The 24,318-nt window shown below is 35.4% G+C and overlaps 1 protein-coding gene across 1 annotated transcript; it reads left to right on the forward strand.

The window, feature by feature from the left end:
* Positions 1 to 4,549: 4,549 nt before the first annotated feature.
* LOC121408803 (vacuolar protein sorting-associated protein 33A-like) lies at positions 4,550 to 20,046 on the forward strand. The gene is made up of 15 exons (XM_041600447.1): positions 4,550 to 4,709; positions 6,644 to 6,709; positions 7,398 to 7,637; positions 8,394 to 8,498; positions 8,894 to 9,010; positions 9,798 to 9,972; positions 10,479 to 10,690; positions 13,083 to 13,173; positions 13,832 to 13,906; positions 14,606 to 14,685; positions 15,652 to 15,738; positions 16,111 to 16,242; positions 16,746 to 16,914; positions 17,857 to 17,973; positions 18,878 to 20,046. Exons 1-15 carry the CDS (start codon positions 4,608 to 4,610, stop codon positions 18,985 to 18,987), a joined length of 1,878 nt encoding a protein of 625 aa, XP_041456381.1. The 5' UTR covers positions 4,550 to 4,607; the 3' UTR covers positions 18,988 to 20,046.
* Positions 20,047 to 24,318: the final 4,272 nt, after the last annotated feature.

Consider the following 24,318-nt stretch of genomic DNA (forward strand, 5'->3'; position numbering starts at 1 on the left):
GCAATAATAAAGAAACAAGAGTTCCGTCTGGCTAGTTTGAGTTGAGTTGTGTACAAAGGTACGTTGGCCAGTTTAAGTAGTTGGGGCCGTGTCAGAAACTAGTCTGCCCCGAATTATGAAAATTCACTTCTATATATGCGCTCAATGCGTACGTGGGGGAAAGCCTATGCGCGTAGCCGCAGTGCGATGCTGTACAGGAGAGCGGCGCGCCTATAGAACCAACGGACCTCGAAAGTTACAAAATCCAATTAAAATGCTTATTTATACAAAAATTGTAACTGCTATAGTAATAAAAACATAGCAAAAGTTTGCATTATTATTTTATACAATGTAATAAGACATTTTTATTTCAATCTCTTATTTGTAAAGACATTTAATTATAATAAACAATTATTTAAAGAACAATATGAGGATCCGTAGTCATCTTTCTTAGTTTGCGCGTGCGCTGTTTGAACTAACAATCCGATCCTAAGTTAACGGCAAAAGAAGTGTAATTTCAACTATTTCGACCTCTTAAGTAATCACAAGTGAGGGATAGCATAATGAAGGTAAGTAATTTGTTCTCATTTCTGATACTATACATTTATCATAGGCACATATATTTTATAATAATTCTTTTTAAAGTATTTTTTACGATTTATAGTTAGATTATGTGAACCGGAACGGCGCGTCGTTCCGCGTCCGCTTTGTTTACATATATAAGAGTGTTCATACAGTGTTTCCAAAACCAAGCCTTTTTGCACTACGCAAACACGGCTGAATAAAATTATACACACAATCCAGACCATAGTTCGTGTTCATACTCCAGACATAAAGATAATCAGAATCTCAATTTGGTTACCTTGAAAATATAACTTACAAAGTGAAACTGGTATAGCACAATAGTGAATTACTCGAGTGAGCAGGAAGAGAAAGAGAGAGGGAGACAGACAAGATAAAAAGGTAAATAGAAGTAGAGATATAGAGGGACTCGAGTTGATTCTTAATATAAAATTAGGTAAACTTAAAATCCTAGTTTGAATCAGGGAGAGGCCCGTTACAATAATATGAAAAACTCTCATTTTCTCCTCATTGTCATGGGATTTTTTTTATTATTACTCCCTGAACATGTGGAATTACCATTATTTTAACACTTTATGGTAAAGTCAAGTTGGTCCTGATTGTCAAATTTATAGAAATTGAAATATTGTATAATTCAAACAACAAAAAACAAAAGAGATATAGTGAGTGAAGGACATCATCGACTCTCTCATTTGTATATCGCCGAGTTGGGCATTGAACTGTTTTGTAAAAAATAAGCGAAATTGAAAAATGACTTAACTTTTTTATTTTACATCCGATTTCGATGAAACTTGCAGCGTTATTTTTGTTTGATCTTTCTCTATTGATTCAAATCAACAATTTTCTAGGATGGACTTGACCTTTAAAAATGTCCTTGTTCTATAGATAAATGGAAAGTCCAGCAGATCTTGCAGGGTACGGCTGGATATCAATTTGTTGTGTACAAAAAACGCTCCTTTATAAGGCATAGAAATGGGACGTTTAACGCACAGTCACTAATACGCGCCGCTGTCTTCGCATCGTGCAGGCAGTCTACGTGTATAGTGGCGGGCTGCTACATTGCGGTGCAGGGGTGTTCAACTTATATATCGTGAGCGCACTCAGCTGCGTGTTTTCACTTCTTCTCCTTTCTCTCTTTTTCTTGTAATTTTTCCTCGCATTACTTGTTTTCATAAATTTCCCTCTCACTTTCCTTGTTTTCTCACTCCCTTCAGTTTCGTAACTCTTCTTGATCACTTGCATTCATTGGCACACCCCCAGGTCAAAAATGGTACGGTTCTATCCAACATACACTCAAGTCGTCGCTGTACGAATAGTGAAATTCTTCACGCGCTGCGTTGCCTAGCTATGCGTGTTTACTGTGTACTGTACTGTGTACACACAATGCCATCGGCTGAACCGGCCGCCAAACTATAGTGACCAAAATTGCAAAAGCTTTTGCAAATGTGAAAAGTGACAGAGTTTTTTTTTATCCAATCAAATCATTCTTAGGTATTCGCAATCTACAGCATTTTCTGCAAAATGTCTTTTTTTGATAGGGTCTATTGTGACGTATATATTTTTTTACAACAATGTGAAGTCGCACCAAACGTTTCGTTTCCCGCACTTGCCCATTGGCTCATGTACAAATGGATTTCCAAAATCATCAAGAAAGGTTCCAAAAACCTCAAAAGTGACAGAACTTAATTTGACTAAAATTGACTGAAAATCATATCATGTTCAAGGCGAGAATATGCTCTATTCATTCTGTTGTGATAGATCACCTTGTTGACGCGTTTGGGAGATATCTTAGTAAATCTCTCAAAAACTGCGTATTTTCTATTATTCTCCATAGGGAAATAATTTAACACGCTACGCACTGCAAAAAAGGAGCGCAAACAAATTGATATGATGGATATTGTTATTCCTTGTATAGAATAAAATACAAAGATCATGGGTATACCATGAGATTTGAAAAGAACATTGTGTGCCCGATAATGAGAATGGCAAATTACGCACAATGCCTTTTTTTTTAGTAGTAAAAGTCTATTCAAATGAAAATCAGCACAAACCTTCATGCAATAATACAAATTATATTACATAATTATCTGCATAAATAAGTTTGGTTGGTTAAATCATTGTGTCGTCTGTTTTTAAAAGGTAAACATCCTGTAAATTTACGATTTTTTCTTTGTTAAATTCTAGTATACAGCATGCAGGGGCGGATCAACGATTTTCCAAAATGGGGGAGGGGGGGCAGTCAATCGGCAAGCCCCTGTGTTAATGAGCAAATGAGCAAGATTTATCCAAGCCCTCTAGTGCATGGCTGAATTCATGTCCCTGCAAAATCTCGTGAATTGTGAGACTTTCTTTCTCAAAGAATTTAACCACTTTCTCCTTGAGTAATATTGATTATTTTTGTACCATGGGCAAGAGTACATGTTACTCTTTTATATTAGTCATTTCTTTTGAATGAAAATATTTTGATAAATAAGTGAATTTTTTACCTGAAAAGATGCATCAAACAAAATTTTCTTCCTCTGTTTTCATTTGCAAATTGTGCAATATTTTGCGTTTTAGGCACCAACATTATTTATATTATTTATATCATCAGAAAGCTCAAACTCTATACTTTCTTACAATGTCACTCTTGATATATGGCATCTTTTAGATGGGTCAGCAGCCAGCTTTTTCCATCAAGAAGCAAGACGAGATTTCTGAATTCTCTGAGTAACATAAAATCCAGAGTTCTGATTGGCTGAATAATGTTTTCAGAACAACAGGCGCGGCTAATTTGAAGAGATTACCACATGGTGAGTGTAACCTTGCATGCAGAGGCCCAGTGTGGGGAACATTGGAATTTGCGTGGGTGTGTGGTCTCTATGACCAATCAGAGCGCAGTATTCTTGTTTTTGAGCTGCTAAATGTACTTGACCTATGAAAAGCTGGCTGCTGACCCATTTAAAATATATCTTCTTAGAAAAATCATATCATATTAAAGCTTAGATCTACAGCTTTATCATGATTTAAAATCTTTATATTATTTTGAATTATGCAGTATCTGCTTTTTATAAAAGTTTTGTTGGAAATGAATCCAAGAGAAAATAGCAATTAAAAGACTAATTCCACCTGTTAAGTTATCGTTTTGAAATAGAAGAGAATGTAAAATCTATATCAGTGGGGTAATAGGCGGAGGGAGGGGGGCAGCTAGGCTGAGTGACATCATCTACTCTCTCATTTACATATCACTGAGTTGAGCAAAGAACTGTTTTATGAAAAATAAGCGACACTTCAAAATATCATAACTTTCTTATTTTCCATCCGATTTGAATTTTTCAGCATTCAGTTTTTATGCAAATGAGAAAGTAGATGACGTCACTCACTCATTATTTCTTTTGTTATTGTTTTTTATTGTTTGAATTATACTATATTTACATTTTTACGGATTTGACAATTATGACCATCTTGTTGGAACCACAAAATATATCGAATTCCACTCGGAAGAATGAAACTATGTTTACATGACAATGAGGAGAAAATTCAAATATTTCATATAATAAAATACAAAAGAAATAATGAGCGGGTGATGTCATCGGTTCCCTCATTTGCATACTGACCAGGATGTGCATAACTGTTATGTGAAAAAACCTTAAAAACGGTCATAACTTTCTTATTTCAGATCCGATTTTGATGAAATTTTCAGTGTTATTCTTATTTGATTTTTCTCTTTCTATTCAAATTATATTTTTGTTGGGCTGGACTTGTTCTTTAATTTCTCCCCATCTCTTACCTCCGTATTTTTTTTCCATTTTTTTTTGTAGGCCGATGGGGGCAGGGACGTGCCCCCGTGTCACCCCCTTGTTAGGAAATTGCCTGCGTGTCGTTAGTGAAATCATGGAATCAACCACTCTCTTGAATGAAATCTCTTTGGCTTTTTTACGTTAGCTAGTCATGTACGCAGTCTCCGATCCACGTCCACCCGCTGCACCGGTACCGGCCCCCGCTAGCGACCGAGGCGAGGCCAGTGCGGCCTGCAAGAACGGTACTTTATCCACGAAGAAGGAAAAATGGCCACACATCTTGTCAGTGGACGTGTGAATTTAGCCTTTTGGAGAGAAGTTGCCAGAAGAGAACTCTTAGATTGTTTGGACAAATGCATAGGGAGTAAGGTGAGTCCGATGATTTGCTTAATTTAGAATTCGTTTACAAATTTAGCGGGTATCTTTAAGTAGTTCCACGACACTGTCACCGACGAGCCTGTGCCTTTGGCAAGGCCAAGGGGCGGGTGCCGGTACCGGTACGGTACGGTACCGTACCGTAGCTAGCTAGCTAGCTACAGCTGCAGTGTGGCCGGCTAAGCTTGGTATTGCATTACGGAGAAAGGGGCCCGGGGGGGGGGGGGAACTTGAGGGGTGGGTGTGTCAGACTTTGTTGTATGGCAGTGTATCCTTTTTCCGAATCGGAACCTTTATTTCAGTGCGTTAAAAATGACAACTAGAGGAAATACAAACAAAAAATTCGCACTTGCTAAATATTCCAAATATGAAAATTATGAATATGAAAATTATCTTATAAATAATTTATATTTGCCAACCGTTTTCTTTGCATCGCACATGCTGCATACCCCTGAAATATTACATCATGATTCCAGATGCACGCCGGATGGGTCAAGATAGGATTTAAAAATGATGTAAGAAAGAATTGGTGTGATTTTTTTCTCTTTATATTATTTATATGAGTAAATTCTAAGTTTTTGTTAGCTTTTCTTTGTCGAATCTCAGCAGATGTTGGTAAAAAATTTGTGTTTGCTAACATTTTGCGTTTCAACTGCATGTTGTATGGCACTTTTTATGCTAGTTGAGTTCGTATTGTGACGTTCATTGAATTCTATTGATGTGCTGTCGATTGTCGACGGCTCTAATCACGGTAAGACTCGTGATGGTACATTGAGAACTACCCTTCGAGGATCACCATACACCACACCCCCTCAACATTCAACAGAAGGAGTGGACGAGATTGAAATTCGGCAAATCAGGCCCATTTTTCCTTCAGAAATTATGTTAATTGTTTCATGCAAAACTATGATATTTTAAGCATTTTCTGTCATTTTAGACATAAATCATGTAAAAGTTTTATTTTTTCATCTTGTTTTTGCAATCTTGGTCTATGTATTGCCTTATGAAATTGAACTGCGGGTCTGGAATCATGATAGTGTCTGGTAATACAATACATGACTTTACTTGTATTGAATATGTTGAACTGGATATCGGTTCAGGTCAGGTAGGGTAGACAGCTGGCAACAGTCTGTTGCGAGGACTTTTTAACATTTTTCTATATCTCCTCGTACACAGACGGCTCGTGATCGTGCAGCCGCCATTAGGGGGTTAACAATAAAAAAAAGGGGGGCTTTTTGATTTTTGTCTTTATTTCATGACAACATATAGAACTGGCCCAAAATAAAGATCAATATACTGTTTTGGCCTTAAATGCACCAAACAGAAAAAAAAACTTAAAAGGAGAAAAAGTGACTTACTTTGGCTTGGGCAACTCCCACTTCCCTGGTTTATCTGAACTTAATACATAAACATATGGCCATTGAGTCTCTGTACAGATCAAGTTAGAACTTCGGTATCTGTAATTGGTGAGTGGAGCCAAGCTAGGGTTGATTGTAAATTTACATATAACTTTTATGTAGGCCAGTTGTTGGTAATGTATGTACATGTAGATTCTAGATCTACCGTTAGACAGGAGTAATGTTGTCTTTGGGGATTTATTAAAACAATTTTGTAACAAAAATGTGCATTTATGTAAGAAAAAACAAGTCCTCAAAACAAAAGTATTGTGATATTTTGTTTTTAATAAAAGAAAATAAATAAGCATGATACTGATTATTTTTTTAAATTGGTCCTAAAAAGTTATTCAATTGAATATTCAATTTCAAATCAATTCAATTCAAATTTGACAAAATATTCATCAAATCAAAGTTACAATCAAAATTTCACTTACAATTTTTTTTTGAATTGTTAGCACGACAGGTCACATAACTTACATGCAGGTTTATGACCCATATTATCCTTCTTTTTATCATAATTTTTACATGCAGGCAGTTGTCTGGGATGATTTTCTTACGGGACCTATTGGGCTCATCGCTGAATATTCCTTATTAAAGGTAGGTTGTCTACAGCTGTTTAATGATCGATGAAGGTGTTATTGCTCTTATTGCTGCAACATTAGTGTTGGGGCTATACTTATACCTATAGCAGAGCTGCCAAGTAGTATGGATTTTCAGTATTTAGCACTGAAAAATGAGAAGAATACTGATGGTTTCATTCAAAATACTGATTTCTCAAGTTTCAGTATTATGTGTTGTCCTATGGTATTTCTTTGAAAATACTGATTTCCTTGCCAAAATACTGATTTTCAGCTTTAAAAATACTGAAATGTTCTTGTTCAGGTTGGCAGCTCTGCTATAGGCCTACATCTAAAAACACTTTTGATGAGGTCAAGCTGACAAGAAGAAAATCTTAATGAAGAAGAAATAGAAAAATAAAATAATTAAAAAAGAGGTATTTGAAAATAATGTTCTATCTCTGATTTACACTGGTATCTATGCAGTGCCATTGTCTCACCTTCCATCTGACATTGAAGACGAGTTCACTTGGACACACAAAAATTAACTTTCTTCATTTTGCCATTTTATGGTAGTAGGGTAGCATATAGGCCATAGCTCTTTGTACATCGAAGAAAGTTTGAGCTGTTCAGAAAGTCTCATTTGTCTAGTTTATACTATGTCAAAGAAATTATAACAAATTTACAATTTTTGTAAAGTAGTGCCACATTTATGTCTTATCATTTAGGAACATGAAGTTGACCGTATGTTCCCCCTCCGACCTGGTCATCTGCCTCTGAAGAGTTCGTCCAGCGGTGCAGGTGGTACTATCCAGAATGTCATCTTCATTGTGCGCCCTCGATTGGACCTGATGACCATAGTTGCAGACAATATCCGCAAGGCGGAGGAAACCCCTGGACGCTTCCGCAAAGAGTTCCACATTTTCTTTGTGCCAAGGAAGAGTCTTCTCTGTGAGAGAAAGTTGACGGTAAGTTCCCCGACATTAAAATTGCCTAAAACTCAGGGAGGGATTTTATGGTCATGGAGAGACCTGGGTGTTTGTTAAAGCCAAATTTCATAAAGTTCAGTATGCATCACCTTACTAATGACTAGGATGTGGCAAATCAATGTTTTTTAGCACTAAAGACAGATTGTACAGATGCAACATTGGGGAAAATATTAATGTGCATTTTGGTGCATCCAACACTAGTTGCTGTGAGAGAACTAAGACAGTGTTATGAAACTGCCCTGGACTGAAATATAAATTCTTTAGAACTACTTTAATATTCTACAAACTTCTTACTGAACATCAAAGGGCAGCAAGTCATGATATTTCATAATAATAATGTATGTAGGGGATCACTGCTTTGCCAGCCATGGGCTTATATTGTAATTCCCCATCCACATATTGTATATATCTGCTTTACATTTTATGAATTTGAGAATTGAATTAAATTTGAGGGATAATAGATCCATTTATATAGCGCAATTCTCCTATGTGCATATATTCTCATACATTTGACACATGGTCGACAGCCTATCCAGTTGTGTCTTACAGCAGTTGACAGGTATTTATAATGCTTTTAGCAAATAGCTATGTGTAGTGTAATTCACTCTCTATGAAAACTATTTGATTTCAAGCATCTATAACATTCACCAAAAAGAAGATTAGGCTTATGACATCACCACCTTGTCTATGAATGGTTTTATACCAATGCTAACGGATTCTCCCTTTCCCTTGCAGGAGCTTGGGGTTTATGGAACACTGACTACAGTAGGAGAATATAATCTGGATCTTTTACCTTTAGATAGTGATATATTATCTATGGAGTCCGATTCTGCTTTCAAGGTTTGTATATTTACTCTGTAATAGATGTTGGTAGGTGAGGGGTTGGGGTGATTAGCCGGCTCTACCTTAACTTATTTAGAGTTACAGCCTAATGTGCCATCGGAATGAGCATTACTTCTTGAATCCCTGATCCATGAGAAAATTTGATCATTCAATAGAAAATGATTATTGGATTTTTCATGAACTAAATGATGCATACTTTATTACAACCAAAGAAAAACAAAAAGATTGTTGTTGAGTAATTATGTTTAGAAATTTATATATTGAGATCTGTCAGACGTTTTAAGGTACTTTGATCCAAAGAGAGTGATGATGAATTAAATTGATGAAATGCATTTTTATTTTTGTTTTATTAAACCCAAATCTTTTTAATTTTTTGGGGGGATTTTTTTTAGGACTGTTACCTCCAAGGTGATCCTACTTCCATGTTCCATGTTGCAAAGTCATTGATGAAAATACAAGCTCTCTATGGCATCATCCCACATATATATGGAAAAGGAGAGTGTTCTAGGGTAAGTAACATGGGACCTTATGTCTCAATACCAACAATATATTGCTCACCAAGTTTTCTGTAATTTTCTTCTGCAGATACACTGATTTCCACAGATTTTGAAATCCTGTTTTTTTCATACCATACCCTCAAAAAGTGATTAAAATGCATTGATCTGAATAGATTTTTTTGGGAAAATAAGAAAATGTTTCAGGGTTTAATTTCAGACTGGGCTCATAAATGCATAAAGGAATGACAATGATTTGATTAGATTTTCAGGTCAATTTTCTAAGGTCACAGAGGTCATTGGAAAATTTTAGAATTTCTGTATATTGGTCTGGTAATAGTGTAGACATAACCTTCAACTACACACATTCCATGCATTTAAGAATCTATCTAGTTTCACAAAGAAATGTTGATTTCTAAACTATGTTTGTGAGTGAAATACAATTTGTAGGCCCTCAATCTCTGTTGATGGGATTTCTGCATTACAAATTTATTGTGAAAAATGACTAGGGGCAAAATTAGATCTCCAAACTTTTTGGGGGTTAAATGACAATTCCAACTTCATAAGTGTTTTGCTTTCTTTTGGGCCCCCATCCCTATTCCCATCAGTTGCAAGAATTGTTAGTTTTTGAAGCTTTAACATCTGTGTTTATTTTGTAAGGGGCTCCCACTTTCAGAAAAATGTGTCAACTTTCAAAATGTATTTTGATTTATATTTTTTAGTCTGTCTTGTTTGCAATAAGCCAACTAATTAAAATATATCTTTAGTGTAAATTTTTTTCTTTCTTTAATTTGGCATATAGCAAGTGACAGATATGGTGATGAGAATGAGACGAGAGATGGCAGGTACAGAAAGACTCATTGCACCGCAGATCGATTGTTTGCTTCTCATCGATCGTAATGTTGACCTGTTAACCCCACTCATGACACAACTCACTTATGAAGGGCTCATCGATGAAATTTATGGCATCACAAATGGTAGGGAAAATATGTCTTTATTCTAATTTCTGGTTTTACAAATTGTTGGGAATTTTTCATTTATTTCTAATTTGCATTGTAACTGACGTGTTGCAAAAATAATTACCTTTGGATCGAGTTGCAGATTTGAAATTTAAGAAACTGTCTTTTACAAGGAATGGAGCTAGGTTGATAAGGAATAGAAGGTGGAGCAAGAGATGGAGACAGATAGAGAAGGGAGAGGGAGAAAGGGAGATGGAGATAGAACGGTTAAGCATGAGAAAGACAGAGGGGTGAGGGGATGAGGGAGAGAGAGATGAAGATGAGGGGTGGGTTGAGGGGAAGAGAGACGGGGGAGGGTTAGGGGAGAGAGGGACATGTGAAGATGTTGAACAGAGAGAAGGAGAGAAATGAGAAGGGGAGGACCCATGGGATTGACATATTATCAACATTTTACAGAAATAAAAGTCATGTCACATTGCTTCAAAATACCTCTGATATTGATGTCTGAATTAATGTTTTTCCAGCAACGGTCAAACTACCACCAGAGAAATTCGCCAAGAAAGATGATGATCCGAAGCAAGGTCAACAACAACAGCAGCAGGATCTACCATCAGAGCCTAAGAAGGTCCAACTTAACTCTGCCGATGAGCTCTTTTCTGTTATCAGGGATCGGAACTTCCATGCTGTAGGACCAGAACTCAGCCGTAGGGCCAAGATCCTTTCAGCTCAATATGAGGTCAGTAGTACCATAGGTCTATTAATAATGTGCAGCTACTATGTGCATACACTAATGCTCAAAAGTTAGTGCACCCTACCACAAAATGCACTCCCTCATGCTGAGTGTTGCATGAAGACAACAACATTACAATGTTCGATTATAACCTGGTTTCACAATTAAATATCTATGAAAAAACATGGTAGAACTTGAACACTTTAATTATGGGGTTTACTAACTTTTGAGCTCAACTCTCTGCACTTAATACACAGTGCGTTATATTACTGACATTGTATTTGAAAACTGAACAGTATTCTGTTGTATGACTCATAAAAAGTAGGAAGGGATGACTTCAGTGAAGTAGAGCACTTTGTAGTTTTGTAATGCAATGGAGTCATACTAGTTTTTGTTTATTTAATCTATACAATCCATATTAAACTCTTAATTCTCTGTGTTATATCATTCATGTACATTACATGTTGTATTTACTCTGTATTCTATATAAGCTGAATATTTTTATATACTACTATGTTCACATTATGCTTGTATATCTTTTGTAAATATGTTTTTATGTTTGTACTCTCATACCCCTTACAGTAATAACAGATTTTACTCCTATTTCTGAATTGCAAATTTATATAAAGGACATACATCCTTAGTAGATTTGATTATTAAAAGCTAATCAATAAATGTGATTGACAGATATCTACTAAGATTTAGATGCCAACATTCCAACAGATTGAAATTTACAATAAGATTGACAGGTGGCCTGATGTAATTTACAATATTGTTGATTTGGAATGTTGATGTCCAGGAGGCATGATGTTAATTACAGGAAGGTTGATTTCAGAAATGTACATCATTCCTTTCCTAGTCAGTCAACCCTTTGATCTTGTTCTGTTTTAAATGTGTCAAGACTCAAGAGTACTAAAGGTCACCCAATGACCTTCAAAATAGAGCAACATTTGAAAATGTGCATATTTTAGGAATATAAATGAATGAAATTATTTGTTATCAGAAAGCCAAAATAAATGAAGAAAAATTGAAAAAAAAACCCACACACACCATGTTTTACTTTTTATTGAACAGAAATCAGATCCATGTAAATTTTGATGTTTATTTTAATAGGCAATCATTAATGGTTTTTCTAATTTGCACTCTTTGAAATGGTTTCGTGTTTTATGTTCTATTGAATCATAGTGATTCTAGACAAAATTTTGAAGAAAATATTAGCTGTTGAATTATAGTAAGCAATTGTCACCTTGGTTATTTCAGAAAACTTTATGGGTGAAATATATCTAATTGGTCTTATGGGGCGATCAATTGCAAGTCTACTTTTGTTCCCGAAATCAAGCATATACCGTGCAATTAATTATAAGTTTGCAATTGATTGCTAAACTGCTCTATGGAACAAGGAGTGTAATCTGATTTGCTATAGCTACAAGTGATCAGTTGTAAAATTGCAACAGAATATTTTCTTGCAACACCCCCTAAGAGTGGGTATGTTAACTCTGTTCTAGGCTTTCATGATTGCTTTTATGAAAAGTAGTTCACAGGATCAAAAATTGACATGAGTTAATTATTTGTTTCTTAACCCTAAATCTCCCGGGGTATTTTGATTCTTGTCATTCCCGGGGGGGGGGCATTACGGCCCCCCCTTAAGATCTCGGCCACCGATTGCGCGAGCGACGCAAAAATTTGCACGCTGGTAGTGTGCGATGTAATCTACAAGGCTGTATGGTAAAATTTTCCAAAATAATGAGATTTTATTTTATATGAATTAATTATGCTAATTTATGCATAAATCATACTTTTTGCTCTAATTCACTAAATAAAGCTCCTAGAATGCTAATTTTTGGTAAAAATTTTCTTTGTAGCATTTTTAACAATCGTAATTCAAAAAAACTTTCGTTTGGAAATAAATTTCTTATGTATTTTATTGTTTTATGAATTTCTTATGTATTTCTTTGTTTTTTACTTTTTTTTATTGTTTTTTCAATGGAAATTGTTCCAGACATAATTCTGATCATAAACAAGGCAAAATTAATTAAGTTTAATCAGTAAAAGTAGAAATAATGATACATTTATGAATTTTGGCTAAATACGCAATTTGCATTGGATTTGTACATGAAATCACGTTTATGAGCAATTTTGGGTCTGACATGCACTTGCATAATGTTGCGTAATGTCGTAACCGCGTACCCAGGCGTCACAAATTTGGTCTCAAAATTTGCGCGAGACTTGAATGTAAAAAGTCAGTGAGCTGCGAGGTGAAAAAATGTCGCGAAGCAGATATATCGCAAAAATTGTTGAGGGGGGGGCCATTATGGCCCCCCCCGGGAGAATTAGGGTTAAGGTAAATCAAGTTCTTAAAAATTGCATTTGTCAAATATCCTACCTTAAATCTTTTTAGGAACGTAAAGATGCTAAATCAGTGTCAGCAATCCGACAATTTGTCTCTAAGCTTCATCACATACAGGCTGCAAAGATGTCTCTTGCCACACGTGAGTAATACAGATTATGACAGTATCATCCTTGTTTAACAGTTCTAAGCAACAGAAATGATGACAATGCAACCACCACCTTATCCAAACATAAGACTGCCACCAGCAAAAAAGTTAAGAGTAATATCACCACAGGATTTTTAATACTCCCAAAACAGCAATGGCTACAGCTCCACCACTACTACCACCACCACTTCCTTTAACAACAGTAACAAAAACAGTGACAACACAAACAAAACTTCTATCACTACCTAAAATAATAGTGCCAACAACAGATGTTATGAAAAATGTCACCATAATAATATTAACACAATAAAATCCGAATGACAACATAGCAACAACCAACCACCACAACCAACAACAATTAAAAAAAATATCACTATACCCACTTACCTCACCCTGGTCTAGAGTGGCAAAGATAAATCAATGCCTTGCCAAATTGAATTAGTGCTCAAGCAGGAAATTTATCGTTATTGTTGTTGCTGCTGTTGTAAGGAGCCAAAATTGTTTAGTGATTTAAATCATTAAAAAATGGTTAAAATTATATGATGTGATTATGCATTTGAGAATGTCTTGTTACTTTCCTATTTTGTGAAACAATAATCTTGAATTAAAAGTTTCTGTGTACTATCTAATGTGACTGTTTTCTTTTCATCAGATACATCCATTGCAGAACTGATCAAAGAAGGAACAGATAAAGAAAGTTTCATGGATTCACTACAGACACAACAAGGTCAGTAGGGTCAGAGGTCAAATATGTCAACTGCATTCTGTTGGTAGTAGTGAGCTTGAGGGCTGCTTGATGATTTGTCTAGGTATTCGATTACAACCATCTGTATAAAATCACAATTTGGTCCCCTTTTATAATTATCTAATATTGTAAACTAATGTTCTCATAACATTTTTAGAGGTCAAAATGGAAGTGCGAGAATAGATATTGTTTCGGGGGACATTGTTATCATTTTAGTGGGGCCTTGTTGTGGTATGTGGATTAAAGAGAATAATGTATATGATTTATCATTTCAAGGTAGAATTGACTGAAACATAATATAAATAAAATAAATCATCGAGACAGGTGACATATTTTGGATCCAATATCATTTCATCAAAGTTTTACTGTCTTAATATTCTGATCAAGTTTCAGATATGTATTTCTTGTCCAGAATTTTGTCATGAGAAATGTTGCAAAAAACAATAAATGAAATGAAATAATATTGCTAGTTTTGCAGCCCTAGTGAGCTAATGGACTGCTCAGGTAAATAAACATTAAAAAACAACAAGTTTTTCATTTAGACCCGAATGTGAGATGTCCAAAGTTCCCACAAGCTTTCAGAGTGACCATAGCTTGATTGCAAAATTCTAATGCTATCTCTTAAATTGTATTATCAGCATAATTAAACACATTCCGTTTGTCTGTCTCTGTTCTTTGCAGAATTCATGAATGGCATTGACACAGATAAGGCTAATGGATATATAGAAGACTGCATTGCAAGGAAAGAACCATTGGTCAAGGTTAGTATTATCAACAGAGTATTTGATCTTTGCTAAGATTATTTAATTTAAAGTTTTCAAATAGATATGGGATCATGATTGTCAACATTTTTGCAACATCAAATATCCTTTATCAACATCAGTTGCAATGATATAGGGTGTGTCAATGCATGAAATAATGTCATGTAGTATAAATTCCATTAATTCTCATATTTAAATGGCTCATAATTAGAGGCTGTTCTCACTACGTTCCTAAAACTAGTTTACTGGAAACTAGTTTTGTGGAAACTAGTTTAACGCGTAGTGAGAACGGTCAAAGCGGTCTTGGAAGCGATCTTCCAAACCAGTTTAGAAAACCACCTCGCGATGTAGTTTTCAAGATCGCTTTGCCTCGTTAAACTGGTTTTAGCGTAAGTGAGGACACAACCGTTCTTCGGGAAGCGATCTTCGCACATTTTGAGCGCGCTACTCCACACGACAGGTGTAGAATGCCTATGCTGCGGTTTCGAATTTCGCGCGAAACGTGTCACCCCACTGAGAGCGTTTCCATAGCAACAAGAGCGCTTTACGTGAAGTGATTTTGAAAACCACTTTCGTGTGATCAAGTGAGAACGCTAGCAAAGCGATCTTCCAAAGTGGTTTCCTGAATCGGTTTCCAGTAAACTAGTTTTAGAAAGCGTAATGAGAACGGCCTATTAGAATCATATATGAATTGATTTATTGAATATACAGATAAAACCATCTAGAATTATCAGGGAATATTGGATTTTATGAAATATCAATTGACATATGGGTGAATTGCTCACATGTCAAAATCAAAACTTTAAAAATCTTTAGCTTGGTTATTTTTTGATGAATTTTACCAAGCCTTCATTAATGTTTTATTGGTTTTTTTTTCTGCTCTTATCAAAACCAACTTTTTGTCAGGGTGAACCTCCCCTCTCTAATGATGCTCTTCGTCTTCCCATCCTCTCTCTCTCTCTCCAGGTTCTAAGACTTCTATGTATGCAGTCAGTCACAAACAATGGATTAAAACCAAAGATATTTGATTACTACAGAAGAGAAATATTACAGGTTGGTAGACCATTGAAAATTAAATAAATGTATGACAATAACTGATGTGGCAACTGTGCCATTCAATTGTAACTACCATGGAATCCTTGCTTTTGATTGGCCGTTGAGCATTTTTACGATGGTCTTAAAATTGGATGGCAAAGTTACTGTTTAGTAACTTTCATGCTGAGAAAGGTAATCTGAATTGTACTTCCAACACCACACCAACACTTACCTTAAAATCAACTATTGTTAATTTTCTTGTATTTCTCATATACCTTGGTAAATTGCACCCAGAGCAACAATCCTGTCATAGGTTATAACTTTGTTGAGAAATCCAGTCTTACATATACTATTTGGTTAAAAAACACACTTATATTTTGCTGTTGATAGACATACGGGTATGAGAACAATCTGTCTCTGCAGCAGCTAGAGAGGGCAGGCTTGCTTCGAATCCAGGAACAGAAAACTTATCCTACCATTAGAAAGACACTGAAGCTAGTCATGGAAGATGTGAATGAACAGGTATGTTTAATTTCACCATTTCATCTAGGCATTCATCAATAGGAAATGCCAGCTAGGATGATTTTATCACATTTAGTACAATTAAAAAGGTGAAATACCATAATTCATGAATGAAAAAAAAATTGTCACCATTCTTCCCTCCCAACACCCTTTGTTCCATACATTTATGTACATGTTCATTTAAAAAAATTCCAATATTAATAGAGCTGTTTTTAAAAAATCTGTTGCCTATTAATCCTTGTCATCAATAGTTTATTACATTTGGAACTCCTTATCAATCCACATGTCACTTTTCCCCTTGAGGGAAAATGTGAACTTTTCATTAACCGAAATATTCTTAAGTCTGAGTGTTTTCATTTGTTAAACTATTCATTTTCTTGGTATATATTGCATTACTGTTGCAACCGATAGTACTGGATGCAACACCTAAATATACAATCGTGTGCAGGCCTATCTTGCAACTTAGTGAATTATCCTGGATTGTTCTCTGTTGTTAATCCTAGAACCCGACAGATATATCCTACGTATTCAGTGGATATGCCCCTCTGTCTGTAAGGCTGGCCCAGTTCTTGGCAAGACCCGGATGGCGTAGTATAGACGAGGTCTTGAGACTTCTCCCTGGTCCAACGATAGAAGAGACGCAAGTACTACCCACAGGACTCCAGAAGAAAAGTAATTATTGATATATTTTCCACTCTGCATGTCCGTTCTTTTTAAATTTAAAGAACCTTTTAAATGTTTTTTATGAATGATCCAGCAATGCCTTTTCAATGTTGTGATGAATGATCGAGTAGAGCTGAATTATTTCATAATTTGCATGAAGCCCTTTGGTGTAGTAAATACATCCATGATTGTTCTTTATATTGTGAAATTTGATGGGTCATTTCACTGCAAAATGAAATAGTGCTCTGTCAATATTACAGATAAACATCTCTTTCCCCCAAAACTTTGAAAGTTCTTCCACCATCTCTGCCCAGTAACACAAAGGTTTGCAATGGGTATCAAATATAAAAGAAGCATTCTGATTAGTTCATGGTTAGTGTTTGATCAAAGTGTGCGATCAATAATGATCTTGATTGGTCATTGACATTTAGCAATTTATTGCAAATCTTTGTGTCATGGTGCTCTACAGACATTCAAAAATTTGACAGGGAATTGCAGTTATTGACAGTATACAAATATACCATGACGCTCGAGGATATGGCTGAAATTGTTCACATTGGAGGAACATCTATAGTCCCCTTTTAGGACAATGGTACTATTGATGTCCCTGAGTGTGAATGATATCCCTTCCACGGTCCACCTGTATCATTCCCCATTATAAGAAAACATAAAGGAAAAAATGTGAATAACTTATGAAAAATTTCATCTATTATTTTGGGATACGTTGATAGCCTGACAGGCAGCCCCCCTCCTATTTTCTGTATATTTTATTTTTCTAAATAGTTTTCAGCATTTCAAAATACTTGCATGAAATTGTCAGAACTAATGTATCTTATATCTAGGACAATATGATAAATCACTGAAGACCTCTTCTTGAAATTAATGCTCATTGGAAGAGTACCCAATTATTTTGTAGAACTCCTCTGTAATTTCTTCTCTGATGTGTTCCAGGGCCTATGATAGGAGATAGCCAAGGTGATTCAACAAAGGTAACACTAATCTACTTCCTTGGAGGGGTCACCTATGCAGAGATTGCTGCTCTTAGGTTCCTTTCACAGCAAGAAGATGGTGAGTATCATCTATTACTCTCTGTATATCTATCTCTTTCTAAGCTTATTTTGGTTGTGTCATGGTCTAGTGGTTCATAGTGTTGTGGGTTCGAATCCACACCATGTTGTTTATTTCCTTCTGCAAGATATGGAGCCCTTTTATGCAGCACTCAATCCAGGTGAAAATTTCTAAAGCACTCAATCCAGGTGAAAATTTCTAAAGCCCGCAGCACACTACCTGGGGACTGTTTCATGAAATTTGTCGGCACTGACTAGTTAACTTTCTCTGACATTTACCGTAGTGACAGTCAGAGGCAAGTGCCTCTCAGCCAATCAAAACCAAGGATTTCTTTGAAATTGTCAGCTCTGACAATTTAGTCAGTGCTGACAACCTTCATGAAACACCTCCCTGATCCAACAACAGCATGAATTTTTATTATCAAATAGTAATTTGCATTAAATATGAAAGTTGCAAGAAGTAAACTGGTAAAATTATTTTATTTACAAGTTGGGCATAATGCTAGAAATCAGAATTCTTCTTTGGTTCATGCCGTGTGGTAGGAATGAAGTGCAAATCTGCTTCAGGTCACTGCCAATGATCACATCATCATGAGTTGGAATTGAATTTCATTTTTTTCCTACAGGGAGGCTTGAAATAGACCAGAATTTTGATTTTAGTATTCATACCACTATTCAGATCTTTGATCGTTAAAATTCTATGAATTGGAATACTTATATCAAATGATATTGAATTTCTTTAAAAATCAGATTGCAAACAGATGATGTAGTGTTTGCCTAGCTTGAGATTATTAAGAAATCTTATCACATAAACGCAGTTAATCCCACTGTTGCGACCACCTGTGTTTTCAACAAATTTCAATGCGGCTTGTCCAAATAAAAGTTTTCAATCATTTTCTTTCCAGCTCCGACCGAGTTTGTGATTGCCACCACAAAGATCATCAATGGTCATAACTGGCTTCAGAGTATGTTGGAAGTATCTCCGTCATCTCAAGATACCACCCCACAGAGATGAGTAAGGAGAGAGTACTAGTGTATGGTTTGCTACTAGAATTCTATTTTTATTTACTGTTTATCTCATGTTGGCAGAAAGATGCTTGACCTATCTTATAGGCACACATTGAGTAATGTGCAAGTGACTTATCTTGTATCAAGGCAATTATTTCAAAGTTAAACTGAGCTATAATTGCACTGGACGATATTGCATATAAAGACTTTCAACTATACACAACTGTAATATGTAATCCCCATTGAATATCTGTCAAGCAGTTGCACATGATGTGGCCACTCCATGTGTCTGTTCTTGTCTTTCACCACAGGGTTGTGAGTTTGAATCCCAGCCATGGTGTGTTTTCCCTTTAGCAAGAAAGTTATCCAGATTATGCTGCACTCAACCCAGGTGAGGTAAATTGTTTCCATTCAGCGGCAGGTTAAACTAAAGGGTATCTGGCAGGAATTAATTCCTCGAGTCGTTTGTGAGCCTTAAAAGGTTGCCAGGCTATGGGCCACGGTAATAATATCAAAAATCCTTGCAAGTACCTAGAGACATTAGATAATGTGACATCTGCTATACAGGAACAAAACATATCATCATTCCTTGGACCATTAAGAATTGGATTATTGATGTTAGGGTTTAGTTGCTTACTGTCACTGCTTCAAGTGTAATGTAAGCTAATTTTGATGACCGAGAAAGTTGGATGGCATTTGCTGCGGTGACAATCGCTCCCCTAGAAATTCCACAGACTTATCGAATAACCAACTACAACCCAGGATTTAACACTATACCCTACCTTAAACCTAACATAAAACCCTTTTGCAACCCTAACGCTACATCTTGGATGAAGTACCCGGTAAAGCCTGTAGCAATTGTCGCAGGAGCAAATGTTGTGTCTCTGTCCGAGACATATAGAAACCCACATATTTTTATATTATGGGAGAGGTGATATAATGTATCCAATAGATCTGTCCATTAAGTTTCAGTGTCATATTATGATATATGGTCATATTTTGCAGTCTTAAAGTCATATGGGGATCAGCTTTCATGGGGAGTGGATTATTATTTGCTGACCCCAGACTTTGTTAAAAGCATTGACAATAATTGCAATAGAAACTTATGTGGGGAAAACAAAATTTATTTACCACCGAGAAATTCTTCAGCCATACTAGGCTTTGCCTTGGGGCGAATTTCGGGTCAGGGAAAGTGAGATGATGAAATTACATGGCAATTCCCAGTGGAACTAATGTCTGCAGGTCATAAATCTCTGCCGTACTCTGCGTGATTGGAATCCAAATTGTTTGAAATTCCCCATGAAAACTGATGGCTCATATGGTTTTAAGCTATAAGAGACCGCTACTTATCATCATTACTCATTTCCGATCTCAGTCAGACTGCAGGTCCCAAGAAAGTGGCTTCTTTCATCCAAGTGATATTCATGACTTGAGTTGTTTTGCATATTTAATGAGCTTGATGCGGACCAAAACACCTCTTTTCATTCGGTCATTGCTGCTCTAATTGTGCATCGAATTTCATGAATTTGGTACCATTGTAAAGAAGAAGAATCATTTTTTCAGGTCATGTGTTTGGATTTATTCAAAGATTTTGTAATATAGGTTAAAATTTTGATCTAAAATATGCTACAAAATAAATATTTTCACCTGACAAAAGCTGCTATTTTCACACTTTAATTATGTTTGAGCCCAAATGATTTTTATATCATGATAAATCTGAATATGTATGCTTTGAAATGATATAGGTTTCAAAATAAGAATTGGTTTAATCGGGTCAAGATCACACTTTTCATTTGCCAAGTACATAAAGCAGTTTGAAAACAAGAATACTGCACTCTGATTGGTCAAAGAGACCACCCAGTGGCAAATTCCAACGGTTCCAGTGCCTGGGTTCGTGGGAAGGTCACACTTCCCATGTGGTAATCTCCTCAAATACCCCGCGCCTGTTGTTCTGTGAACCTTATCCAGCCAATCAGGACTCTGGATTTCATGCAAGTACAAAATTTCAGAAATCTCGTCTTGTACCTTGGTGGGAAAAGTGTGATCTTGACCCGATTAAAAGGTGCCGCATATCAAGAGTGGCATTGTGAGAAAGTACAGAAGTTCAGCTTTATGGTGATATAGATATTATTGAGGCTCAAAATAAAAAGTTTTGCACAATTTGCAAAAGAAAACAGAGGAAGAAAATTCAGTTTTGAGGCACATTTTCAGGCCAGAAATTTACTTATTTAACAAAATATTGTATACAAAATAAATGACCAATATGAAAGAGTAACTTTTACTCTATCTGATGGTGCAATAATATTTCATTTAACTTGAGGTTAAAACAGGTAAATTCTTAGAGAAAGAAAATCTCACGAATCACGAGATTTTGCAAGGAGGAGGATTCAGCCACGAGATGATTTGGATGAATCTGGCCTTTTTGCTCATTAGCATAGGGACCTGCGGTCTGACTGATCTAGGTTTTATCAGATGACAATACATTTTTTTATTTCACATTCTTGCCACAGTTGACATTTCCATCACAAATAATATCATTGACAATATATTGTTGTCAATAATATGAATTGCTGGCCATCTACAGTGACACTCAGGCAGAAAATATATTTTCAATTATATTCCACATACTAAGAATATTGCTATAAGTTTGGTCAAATGTCAATCGTGTGTTTAAGGTTAGTTCCCCCATTAATCACTTGTGGTCATGGAACATATGTGTTCATTGATCTCATCAGCCCATACAGTCATAGGGTATTATTAATGATTTTGAGAAGAAAAATCAATTGTCGCTTATTTTTTGGTCCATTCTTTCTTCATCACAGGCACATACAGTGAGGGTTGCACAAGATCTAAATGCATGAAAACGGTTTACATACGCATTAGAATTTAAACTTTATAAAACTTGATTCAAACTAAAATTGCATTGTCAGTTTGTTTCGGAAAGATAGCTACATTTAGCTTGCCCTAAAAGCGATAGTTTATTACCGCTACCAGAGGTGATAATTTACTTGTGTTTATGTCATGTCAAGTTATAAAACTTTGTGTTAGATCACTGTCAAACAGTCAATCAATATGGATATTTCTATAAATTTTGCTAAATGTTATATATATTTTCTTCATCTCAAACATTGTAGATAAGTTTATTCTTTTTATATTTCTTTTTAGATTTTGAACAAAATAATGGACCAAAATGATGAAAATTTATCAACATGTTCATTTCATCTATCATATGCTAATTGTTAGGTGTTACTTATAATAGGCAGTTAATTTTGATGGCCTTGCCCCCTTATGAAAGTAAGGCACCACCTCAGTTTTAAGATACATGTACAGTGGTGCTCAAAATTAGTGGACTCCACCAATGAATGAATTTTAAGTGTTGAAGATCTGCCATGTTTTAGATATTGAATTGTGAAGTCAGGTTTCTCTGGGTACGCCGAACATTGTAGTGCTATTGTCTACATTCAACACTCAGCATGAAGGAGTGCATTTTGTGAAGGGGTTCACTAACTTTTGAGCACAACTATATATGGCATGCCAGCCAATGTGTTGAAGGTTAACTAGTATTGTGCAATACATTGATGCCATCAACAATTACTGATGTGTTAACTATGTGATGACTATTGATTCTGTGAAAAGATAACGGTCCATGTATAATAAAATTGACCAAAATGTAATTGAATTCAAGCTCTGTTACTATGAAAACTATTTTAAACATTTTTTTGGATGACTTCTTTTGTGAATAGAGAGAGAGAGAGAGAGAGAGAAGGGGGTGGGAGACATAAGCAAGAGGGGAGGGGGAAGGAGAGGGGAAGATTACAGCTTAAAGCTGGTACCGTACAGGAATTATATTAGTATCCTATCTAATAAGTACAGTATGTGAAGCGTAGAAAACATGTCATTCAACAAAAATTTTTGGACCATCCCAATCAATCCTGATTAGTTAATTGATTGGCTAATTCTTGATGGATTGTTGACCTTTTGTGAATTCAATCAAGGGGGTCCTTATAGTCAAATCTGCACACGTTGAAATACTCAATAATTCATAAAGAATGATGTCACATGGAGTTAAAACCATGGGAAACCCGGCATCAGATCTAAAAACAATGATTTATTAGAGTTTGATGCACAGGTTTTTATTGTTTCTTCTCCAACATATCTGCTTCTGGGAAGTCTCTTCTATTTTACAAGGAAAGATATTTCTTGAGAAGAAACACATATAAAATATTCACATAGAAATCGTACAGGATTTATTCAGTCCAATAAGAATCTTGCAAATACAATGATGGGGTATATACAATTTCCTCAAAATCTATTACCTTCTCTTGTAAAAACCTATAAAAAGAGCTATGGTATAAGATAATCTATTACATTAGAAGAATCCCTACAGGTACATACGTACATCAAATAAACTACGATCCAATATCTAAATGGTAAAAATCTAATATTGCAGTTATTAAGTAATACAAAGTTTAGACACAAAGCTAATATCAAAACATATAAAACAATATCAATTTACCCAAATCAAGGTCAGAATTTATGTTTAAAATTTACTCGAACAGATTAACTTTTGAAAGTTGAACAACTGGCTGGATAAAAAAAAATTATTACCAAAATAGCCACCAAAATCACAATAAGTGCTTCATTTGTGCGAAAAGATAGTTGTCCTATCTGTCTAAACATACAGCATTTCTTAATATTAGAATATATTAGGGATATAGATGTTATCTACAAACAGTAATAAGTAAATACTCATTTAATCCACTTAGTTGAAGATACATTTCAACTCGAACACTACATACAAGGAATGGTCGTTATAAAAGCAATCTCGAATGAAATAAATTCTCTTCCTACAGGATGTATACATGTACCTGTCCCAAAAGAAGATTGATTCAAATAAACAAAGAACTGTTATCATTTCATGAAAAAAAAAAAACTTTCAGACAAGAAAAGGAAATTCATGTAGAATAAATGGCTTCATTTAAGTATCATTTGTAACACAATGTTAAATGTATTATATAGTTCTGGCCTGATATACTTGAATAAAATGATTGATTTCAAATAATGTTCAATGCATAATTAATCATAAAATCAACCCTAAGAAAGCTACAGTCAACCATTAAAGGTCAAGTCCACCTCAGAAAATTTTTGATTTGAATCAATTCAGAAAAATCAGACAAGCACAATGCTGAAAATTTCATCAAAATAACATATAAAATTAGAAAGTTATGACATTTCAAAGTTTCGCTTATTTTCGACAAAAAAGTTATATGAACGAGCCAGTTACATCCAAATGAGAGAGTCGATGATGTCACCCACTCACTATTTCTTTTGTTTTTTA

The sequence above is a fragment of the Lytechinus variegatus genome, chromosome 2, assembly GCF_018143015.1.
Source record: "Lytechinus variegatus isolate NC3 chromosome 2, Lvar_3.0, whole genome shotgun sequence".
NCBI classification, from domain to species: domain Eukaryota; kingdom Metazoa; phylum Echinodermata; class Echinoidea; order Temnopleuroida; family Toxopneustidae; genus Lytechinus; species Lytechinus variegatus.

What these genes read in the sequence shown, in the direction of transcription:
- LOC121408803 (XM_041600447.1), top strand. Translation starts at nt 4,608, where the DNA reads ATGGCCACACATCTTGTCAGTGGACGTGTGAATTTAGCCTTTTGGAGA. An exon ending in AAAGATGTCTCTTGCCACAC is followed by an intron (nt 13,174 to 13,831) that starts GTGAGTAATACA and finishes TCTTTTCATCAG; the next exon opens with ATACATCCATTGCAGAACTG. An exon ending in CCTTTCACAGCAAGAAGATG is followed by an intron (nt 17,974 to 18,877) that starts GTGAGTATCATC and finishes TTTTCTTTCCAG; the next exon opens with CTCCGACCGAGTTTGTGATT.